Genomic DNA, 10,224 nt, shown 5'->3' on the forward strand with positions numbered 1-10,224 from the left:
AGTTCGACATAAGGAGTCACAAACGACTGACTAGTTTTGGTGACCCTGAAATAAAGCGGACTGGAACTTAAACCTAAAGGTCTCCTTGCCTGAGGAATGCAGCTAAAACAAGCGGTGATAAAATTGTCCATCATATGTGCATATTTAAAAAAAAGAAATAAATAATGGGAAATGTTACTGGTTTGCAGAAGCAGTACGAGGCATTTTTGATTTGAAAAAATATTCATTTGATTTGAAAAAGAATTTACTTGATTTGAAGAAGGTTTCATTGGATTTGAAAAAGGTTTCAGTTGACATTCATTTGAAGTGAAAATGCCATATACAGTAATCCCTCGATTTACGTCTTGATTGGTTCCGGATTTTGACGACGTTAATGGAAACGACGTAAACCGAATTTTTTGCAAATCGAAAACGTCCTTAGTGACCTAGAGGGTTCACTATTTTAGTGTACTTTCGATTTTTTGAATGGAAGATGTATAAAGTATTCAAATTAAAAACTACAATTTGAATTTTCAGTGCTTTTTTTGGTTATAAAAACCATCGATACACCGTATAACGATGTTATCATTTTCGGGTTGTCAAGACGTTCGTTAAACAACCGGAAAAGCGTATAAAAAATTGTTTTCATGAAAACGTTGTTAAATACAATCGATATACCGTAGAATGATGTTATAATTTCGGGGTTGTAACAACGCTTTTTTACACCGTGTATCAACCGTTTACAATGCTTTTCCGATGGTTTTTTTTCTGACTGGGCTCATATATACAGTTTACACCAGAAAACACACGATTATTATTATTACCTCAATATGTTTATCCATCATTTTATTTTTTATTATATATTTCCTTTTTGTGACATACGTATGTACACATTTTTCAAAATGTAAACTTTAATTAATGGCTTAATATTCATTATATTGTTTGTTTCGACAGATCACGTACATTACCAAAAATATTTACATTTTGTTATATGTGAAAATTTATAAATAAACTGTAAAATATCATTTGAAGGCTTCAAATTACAACAAAATAAATGAAAGAATAAATATACATTATTAAATACAGAAATTCAAAGGATGTATGTAAAAAGATATTTCAATACTTTTTCAAATATCCACTTGAAAAGGGATATGATCTCTATATCTTCTTTATATTACATGCTGGCAAGAGCCTTATTAGGTATGTTTATTTTATCTAACGTGTTTGCATCGGTTTGATTCTGCTTTTGCAAAACCAATATATTCTTTAAAAGCCATAACGATTCTTTTGACAATTGTGAATTCTTGAAAGCAAATAGTTTATTTAGTAATGCTACAATATCGGAATTCCAGTTAGAAGATAATTGTTGTAGCAAGCTGGAATATATTAACGGTTGAGCCACCAGTAAATCGCTTAAAACTCTAACTGAATATATTATTTTTAAATGATCGTTTCCGGTATTGAAATAATTAGTATTGTAAACATTAAATAGGGAAAAGTTTAAAAGATATTGTCTCTCGGATTCATTTAACCTCTCGACCAATTCCTGGTGTGAAAAAAACGTATGGAATACAATCTGAAGGTGATATTCGCTACCCAAATCGGAGGCATTCTTATCAGTCACATGTTGCAATATAAAATTTCGATCTTCCTCACCCAGAATATTTTTGGCAGTTAGAGCTATCTGTTGCAAACATAACGCAGCATCTACTCTATAGTCGTAAAGAGGATCGCCAATTTCATCATTACAATACATTTTCCATAATTGCGGTAGTAGTTTCATCTTCATTAATATGAGACCTCCCTTGTAGCCTGTCGATAAAATATTGGCTATTGTCCACAAAGATAAACGTACTAATTGAGACTCTTTGCTCTTCAAGAAAGTCACCAAATAACTTCCTGTAAATGAAGATATTTTCTCACAAACTGGGGCTTCTCCAAGGGAAAGGTTGCACAGGCATTCCGCAGCGGATATTTGACGTTCCGCATTATTACCAGTAAGTTCTTTTATCAATACCTGTAAAGCGCCTGTTGTTTTACTAAAAACTTCAATATTTTTGGCATCTTGGAGGAAGGCGTGCGATAATCTATACATATCCTCTTCTGTAGCGTGTTTCCTTCTTTTTATGCGCGCAGCCAAACCCGTTACATCTTTCTCCGACAGGTTATCCAACTCTTTAATGTATTCTTTAATTTCTCCAAGTTGAAATCTTAGGGAATCGGAAGTATCAGCCCGTACTTGCTCTCGATGTCGTTTGGTGTACTCACGTATCTTCTCTCTTAATAATTTTGTCGGAACAACTGGACATACGGCCTCGGTTGTTGATTCCATGTCGTCCTGTTTCATAGAGCCTCGCAACTTTTGCAAGCTCTCCTCAAGAATACATGTGGAAGGACAACAATAATCCACAATGTAAATAAAAAAAACAGCGTTGCCACTAGTTGAACGGATATACTTATGAGGTGTGTTCACTTGCCTTTTTAGTATACAATTAAAATCAAATTACTCATATCCGAAACGAACGATTTCGTTTGACTAAAATGTCGAATACATCTGAACTTTCTTTATAAATTGCACTGTTTTGGACATCCTAGTCGAACGAAAGCATTCATATCGGATACGAGTAATTAACTTTAACTTAGTGGGAAATGATTCAAAGCAACAATTGAAAAAGGTAAAGTAATCGTGAAAAAATGGCTATTTTAGCGCGATAATGCGAATCTAACAACGACCTTCTATTAGAGGACAAATCCGTTATGCCTATTTGTTTAAATGAACCCAACAAACACAAGGATGAGCATTTTTCGTAGGTAACGCCATATCAATTTGATAGTGAATCCCATCTTCAACATTAATTCAAATGGCCTTGCAAATTGCTTACCTTCATCAAATTTTCCAAATGTTTGAAAGCGTATTCAATATAAGCATTTCTCCAATGCTTGTGTTTATTGGGAAGTCCCCAAAAAGTTCTAAAACAACATTAGTGTGTCTGAACGTCCCATAAAATATGTGAAAATGGGAAATTGTAAAAGCCAGCATAGACCAATTAAAATAGAGACATACCTTGATAATTCACCATGGTTTTGTTTATTTGCAGTGCGCAGTCATTCCACTCAATTGCTCAGTCAAGTGACTCAATTTCTTTTTGGAAAACGAGAATTACCGTACAAATCAGTCAATTTGCATTAAAGAAAGGTGTGAATGCATAGAATTTTACATGTTTTCCAATATTTGGTGTTTCATCAAAAGAACAAAGGAAAGAAAACAAATTAAAGCCAAATTAAAAAATGACTCAATTGCAAACGAAAAAGAGCCCTCTACGGTGTGCAGACAAACTACAGCTCTGTGAGTTCACTTGAGATGTCTATACCTTCCTTGGTCTATGGTGTATGTAAAATGTATTTGGCATCACTGGTAACACAGCTGTTACAAATTATTTAATATATTTCATGCCAGCAGTGTAGAGTGCTTGTTACTAAATACAAAAAGCCGAAAATAACAGAAAATGTCATTTACTGTAATGCAAAAACTATCTTTAACTTGTCTTAAAGCTGAACAACCATTATTAAGTAATTACTGTGTTTATACGCTTCCCATAAATATACTAACGATTTGTCTTTCTAGCAACCATACGTAATGCCAGCAAGAAGACCGGAGGCAGTACTCGAAACAAGAAAGGTCACCCTAGACCAAAACATCGTGGATGGCGTGTTCAAGATGGTCATTGGGTGTCCCAAGGCACAATTTTAGCTACACAATTGACCACGAGATTTCATCCAGGGCTTAATGTAAGTATTGCGTGAACAGATTTATTTTCAGCACTTGGGTTTGGTTTTCATTAGATTAAATTTGAAGTTGTAGTACACACCTTTGCAATGACGGAAAAATTAAAATCGATGGGATGGCCTTGGATATGCTCTATTTCCATCTCTTCATCGCCATCAATCTCTTAAAGAGTTGGGCGATCCCGGCTCACTAAAGGGATCGATCTTTTAAGATCCGCTCCTAAAAAGGAACTAGTTCCATCCTTTAGTTCCACAGTTCCTTTTGGATCCGGATAAGGAAAAGTGCTTAAAGAATCCCATATATTGACATTTTCTTTTAGCTCCGCAAGAAAATAAAACGCATGAACACTAAATTTAAATAAAACATAAAAGTCCACAAGAATTTAATCAAATTTCTTGAACATTAATTTGTATAATAAATAAATATTTTGGGACTAAAATTAGATAATGGTATAACTCTGTAAAAAAATTTTCAGAGATCAATACTAATACAAAGATCTACATTTATTTTAGAAATATCGTGTGTAAATTTTTTCATAGAGAAAATCAAAAGTTAATATGTAAAAAAATATTTTGCCGACTTTAGACCAAAAGAGTTCGCCTTTCGTTTATGATATGTTTCTATTACGGAAAATATTCTTCCGCATTGTACAGATTTTGCTGATTTACATAATTTTTGTAAAGCATGTTGATATTGATAGTTAGGTTGGAACAGTTTCGATATCTTCATTAAGGATCTGGCAACTTCAATTTAAGTGAGAGCTGTTGTCACAAAGAGCGAAAGAAATGGAATGAGTTCACAACGAAATGAATATAAGGAACTGAGGAGCTGATAGAGTAAAGGTATCGGATCCAGTTCATTTAGTTCCAGCCACGGAATAGTTCCAAAGAGCTAGTTCGCTCCGGAACTACCCAACTCTAATCTCTTAATCGCCGTTCGTGATGGCTGCAAAGTTTTCACACACCTCTGTTTTACTGAATTTAAAAGTGTCTTTTTCTCTTTTTTAATTCAAATTCTGGAAGCTTTCTGAATATATCTGAGATTAGGTCTTACGTTTATCCAATTAGCAATTCTACCATACCATATCAGTGACAATATTTCCGTTCCATATCCACAGTGATATCTTTTGCCTATGGTTCAATTTCAAACATATAGCTCATCAGAGTAGGACATTTTCAGCACTCCTACCTTGAGAATGCTCTATCTGTCGTCTACTCACAGGTACTGGAAAAGTTTCCCGGCCCAGATCCTCGACACCAAGAGGCTGGTTGGTATCAAGGACGATTTAAGCTAGTCGCATTTGAGGACCAGAGGTCTATAGAATGTTTTAAAGCTGCTCTGATACTAATTGGTGAAGTTTGGGAAGGAGCTGCTCTAGAGTTAGTCGAGAAGAAAGACATACCGGCTAGACCTAGAGCACATGCCTGGATACCTGCAAACCCTTCTGACCCTGAATCTATTTTAAATAGACTGAAACGATGCAATCCAGATCTTCCAACAGCTGATTGGAAGGTTGGCCGTTTGGATGAAGTGGATGGACCAAGACGGCATGCAGTGTTTATATTGAACACTCAGTCTTTGCCACATCTGGCAAAGTCCCAGGGCCGTGTATGTTATGGCTTTCATTATATCCAAATGAAGGTGTATAAAAACGATCAGCTAAAGGATTCAGAAATGGACAAGCCTCTGTCTGAATCAGAAGTAAGCGGATCCTCTTGCGAAGTCGAGGGAGATACCAAAGTTGAAGACATGGATAGATACCGTATGCGTGAGGAGGCTTCTATTGCCTCAGAACTCACCAAAGTCGAACCTATGGTTATTGCGAGAGTCACCGATATCTCTGAAGAGGACATTCTTGATGACTCGATCGAAGCGGCTGATGTGACGGTTGTTGAAAATCTCGATGGTCCTACGGATCCTCCAGATAAATCTTCATCATTGTAAGGCTGCATGTGCTGCCTTAAAAGTTCTCCTGATGAAAGGGGACATAGATATAGTTCTTATTCAAGAACCATATGTTTACAAAAACAAAATATGTGAATTAAGTACTCCGGGGTTCAAACTATTGCAGTATACTGGTAATGATGTAAATCGAGCCTGTATAATTGCTAAAAACGAGCTCAATTTGTTTCTGCTTCCCTCAATGTGCAATACAGACACTGTCGTTGCAAGTTTAGAAATAGCCAAATGCAAATATTGGGTATCTTCGGTCTACATGGGACATGACAGGGAGATGCCTCCATATGCCGTTAAGACCTTAGTGGAGGAGTCACTGAAAACAAAGGCGAAACTCATTATGGGATGCGATGCGAATGCACATCATAGTATATGGGGAAGTAGTGATACTAATGCAAGGAGAGAGTCGCTAATAGAGTTTATTTTGCGTACTAATCTGGTAGTTTGCAACAAGGGAGATGTCCCAACCTTTGTCACTAAAAACAGGCAAGAGGTTTTGGACATCACCTTGGCCTCGCAAGAACTAAATGAAATGATATCTGAGTGGCAGGTTTTAAGTGAACACAGCTTCTCAGATCATCGCTACATCAGTTTCAAATTTGATGTTCATATCACCAAGATCATATTTCCGCCAAATGTTAGGAAAGCTGACTGGAATAGGTATAGGGAATCGTTCAATATGATGATACCGGAAATAACAGAGACAAATATGAGAAATGTGCAAGATATCGAACACGCAGTGGAGCGGATTACTAAGGCCTTCAACATCTCACTGAAAGCTGCATGCCCTAGAGGAAAGCCAAGGGGGAAACATCGACCACCATGGTGGTCTACGGAATTAAGTAATATGAGGAAATCCTGCAGGAAGCTCTTTAACAAGGCAAAGTCCACCAGAGCCCCTGAGGACTGGGACGCTTACAAGAAGAATCTGAGAGGATACAAGCGAGAACTGAGAAAGGCTCAGCATAACTCTTGGAATGCTTACTGCAGCAGTATTGAGAATACGTCCGAGGCTTCCAGACTACGGAAGGTTCTAGCATCCACCAACTCCGCTCCAGGTTTCATTAAAACATCGGAGGGCAATTGGACAACGTCCAGTAAGGAGACGCTGGAGGTACTATTGGACACACATTTTCCTGGAAATCAGACGGTTGAACCATGTACTGGCGGTGCCACAGTTGCTCAGCGGTCGTTTCCTGTCGAGGAAATTGTATCGGAAACTAGAATAAGATGGGCGCTAAATAGCTTTGGACCATTCAAATCCCCTGGACCTGATGGAATTACTCCGGCGGAGTTACAAGCTGTAACTGACAAAATTATCCCCTGGTTGTCGGTGATATATAAAGGATGTATCAACTTATCATATATCCCAGGAAAGTGGAGGGAAACAAAAGTCGTTTTCATACCTAAAGCGGGAAAAGCCTCTCACTCGAGGGCGAAGGATTTCCGACCAATCAGCTTATCCTCATTCCTACTTAAGACTCTGGAGAGGATGATAGATATTTATCTTAGAACTAGCATCGATTCAAGTTTGTTCTCGAAACGACAGCATGCATACTCGAAGGGCAGGTCTACTGAGACCGCACTACATGAACTAGTCAGCTTTATTGAAAGCTCACTATCTGTCAAAGAATACACAATCGTGGCGTTTCTAGACATCGAAGGGGCGTTCAATAATGTCCATCCGAGCTCGATATTAAATGGACTGACAACTCTGAATGTTGATCCATGTATACTCAGGCTGTTAGACGAACTGCTAATGAAGAGACGTATTTCAGCCACACTAGGACAAGCAAACATACAAAGGTATGTGAACAGAGGCACTCCCCAAGGAGGAGTCCTATCACCTCTTCTTTGGAATGTTGCTATAAATAGCCTTCTGGTTACTCTAGAAAAAGAAAGGATAAAAGTGGTGGCATACGCAGATGATGTGGCTCTGGCAGTCAGGGGAAAATTCCCATCCACAATCAGAGATATTATTCAGAGGGCCCTCCGGATGACTGAGAAATGGGCGAAAGACAATGGTCTTGGGGTAAATCCTGCAAAGACAGAATTAGTCATGTACTGCAACGATCGCAAAACTCCCACGGTTAGGCCTATTTCCTTAGGGGGTATTGAAATTCCCTTTGGTGAATGTGCAAAATACCTTGGCGTTATTTTGGACAGGAAGCTGAACTTTAAGCTTAATATTGAAGAAAGGGCGAGAAAGGCAACTGTAGCTTTGTACTCGTGCAAAAAGGCAATAGGAAAAAAGTGGGGACTGAAACCAAAAATTGTGCATTGGCTATACACGGCAGTGGTTAGACCTATAATGCTATATGGTGTTGTAGTCTGGTGGCCGGCACTTCAGAAACCGACTTGTTTAGATAAAGTTCAGCGTATGGCGTGTTTGTGTATTTCAGGCGCATTCAGCAAGACAGGAACAAATTCCCTTAATGTCGTGCTGCATCTATTGCCTTTAGACATTTTGGCCAAACAGTCAGCTGCAACAACGGCTGTGCGGTTGCGCGAACTATCGCTGTGGTCGGAAAAAGGTTACGGTCACAGTTCTGTCCTCAAAACAATGCCAGATGTGCCTAACGTAGTGGATTACACTTTGGCGAGTCCACTTTTCGACAAAAAGTTTGAGACTCTAATCCCCAACAGTGAGGCGTGGTGCACACAGACCCCGGGGAATAAAGAATATATAGATTTCTACACTGATGGCTCCAAATTGGATGGACAAGTGGGGTTCGGAGTATATTCTAATGATCTGGAACTTCGAATAGCGAAAAGATTACCTAATCACTGTAGTGTTTTTCAGGCTGAAATATTAGCAATAAGAGAGGTGGCGAATTGGCTGAGAAGTAATGTTCCAAAAAATGTGGGCATTAATATATACTCAGACAGTCAACCTGCAATAAAATCCTTGGACTCTGTGTTCCTCAACTCGAAAACGGCCATCGACTGCCGCAAATCTCTCAATGAGATGGCTGAGCAGTACAATATTCACCTAATATGGGTGCCTGGCCATAGGAACATACCGGGGAACTGCGAAGCGGATGAGTTGGCAAGGCTAGGGACTACCTTACATATTCCAGGGGAACTAGAATTTGTTGGTATGCCCCTAGCTACCTGCAAGCTCATGCTGCGTGAGAAGGCTGTTATGATGGCAAATGTTCGATGGGAGAATTGTAAGGGTTGTAACGACACCAAGCAAATATGGCCCCATTTCAACTTAAACCGCACACTAGATATGCTAATGTTCTCGAGACGTCAGATATCACTCCTGATATCTGCTATAACGGGTCGCTGCCTGATAGGCGATTTTGCAAAAACTATTGGCGCGAAGTATAATGACTATTGTATGAGCTGTCATGATGCAGAGGAAAAAGAATCAATTAAACACCTCTTGTGTGAGTGTCCTGCATTTTGTGTAAAGCGCAAGCAACTTTTAGGAGCATATAGCTTCAGATTACTGGCGGATCTGGAAAACGTTAACTTAAGCAGTCTGCTACTGTTTTTGGAACAATCTGGTTGGTTCAACAAAGAAAAAAAATCAAGAAGGTTCAGCGGTTAAAACTAGAAGTGCCCATATGTAATAGGTACTTTTAGTTAATGTGGTATCACAATGGACTGAATAGTCTAAGTGAGCCTGAATCTTAATCGGGCTGCCACTTTAACCTAACCTAACCTAACCTACCTTGTATAAATCCTTATTCTTGTCCTAAAAATTTCAAAATATACTAATAAAAATTGTAATTTATTAGACCATTGTAATTAATATAAATATGCCACTAAGTGGCTTCTAATTACAAAATGATTACAAATAAAACATCGCACCTATAATTGACACTTTGTTAGATTCTGGTATAGCCTTTTCCAGCGATCTAAGCTTGTTCATTGTTTTCGTATTGTATAAAAAAAATTAAACATTCCTATATATAAATTGTTTTATTTATTTACTTTCAGGTTGGTTTTGGCAAAAATGGCACCTTGTTTGCTATGGATCATGGGAAAGTTTATGTGACATGTGAGCCTTTAGATCCAAACTGGGATCACACATGGGTACAACGTCATTACGCTGGTCGTGAGGGTCAACCTATCTATAAAAAGTTCTTCAACGTCGTACCAGAGAGCCAACATCAACGTTTTCGTTTAATAGATGAAATTTAGATGTTTTTATGTAAATTAATTTAGTTGTTATGTAATAAAGGCATTGTTCTAACAATTTATATGGATTTTTATATAGTAGAAAGCAATTTAGAGGATTTTAAAAGAAGTAAATTCAAAGAGTCTCAGTTCAATCCCTGGTATCTGGATCATTCAAAACCGGCTGGTGACCACGCTGAACCTCGTTAAACCAATTTCTCAAAGAATTTAATCAACGACCGATTTTGCTCCTTTTTCAAAAATATGAGTCTGGTATGACTGAATGATATGATATGAATAAGCACATTCAAACGAAATGCACATTCCCACATTCTTGGGAAACACATGGTAAGAATAGGACGATGATATCT

General features: G+C 38.0%; 2 protein-coding genes across 2 annotated transcripts; one reads left to right on the forward strand and one right to left on the reverse strand.

The window, feature by feature from the left end:
* Nucleotides 1-790: 790 nt before the first annotated feature.
* On the reverse strand, nucleotides 791-2,410 carry LOC142226246 (uncharacterized). Its single transcript, XM_075296143.1, has one exon. It carries the CDS (start codon nucleotides 2,324-2,326, stop codon nucleotides 1,154-1,156), a length of 1,173 nt encoding a protein of 390 aa, XP_075152258.1. The 5' UTR covers nucleotides 2,327-2,410; the 3' UTR covers nucleotides 791-1,153.
* A 987-nt stretch (nucleotides 2,411-3,397) lies between these two features.
* Nucleotides 3,398-9,932, forward strand: mRpL27 (mitochondrial ribosomal protein L27). Its single transcript, XM_075296148.1, has 3 exons — nucleotides 3,398-3,549; nucleotides 3,605-3,768; nucleotides 9,674-9,932. Exons 1-3 carry the CDS (start codon nucleotides 3,486-3,488, stop codon nucleotides 9,875-9,877), a joined length of 432 nt encoding a protein of 143 aa, XP_075152263.1. The 5' UTR covers nucleotides 3,398-3,485; the 3' UTR covers nucleotides 9,878-9,932.
* The last annotated feature ends 292 nt before the right edge of the window (nucleotides 9,933-10,224 follow it).

Source organism: Haematobia irritans, chromosome 2 (genome assembly GCF_050003625.1).
Source record: "Haematobia irritans isolate KBUSLIRL chromosome 2, ASM5000362v1, whole genome shotgun sequence".
NCBI lineage: Eukaryota > Metazoa > Arthropoda > Insecta > Diptera > Muscidae > Haematobia > Haematobia irritans.

Excerpts from the sequence above, each read along its gene's own strand:
- mRpL27 (XM_075296148.1), top strand. The coding sequence starts at position 3,486 with ATGTCATTTACTGTAATGCAAAAACTATCTTTAACTTGTCTTAAAGCT. Across the intron at positions 3,550-3,604 it reads AGCTGAACAACCATTATTAA|CAACCATACGTAATGCCAGC; the intron begins GTAATTACTGTG and ends TTGTCTTTCTAG. Across the intron at positions 3,769-9,673 it reads GATTTCATCCAGGGCTTAAT|GTTGGTTTTGGCAAAAATGG; the intron begins GTAAGTATTGCG and ends ATTTACTTTCAG.
- LOC142226246 (XM_075296143.1), bottom strand. The coding sequence starts at position 2,326 with ATGAAACAGGACGACATGGAATCAACAACCGAGGCCGTATGTCCAGTT.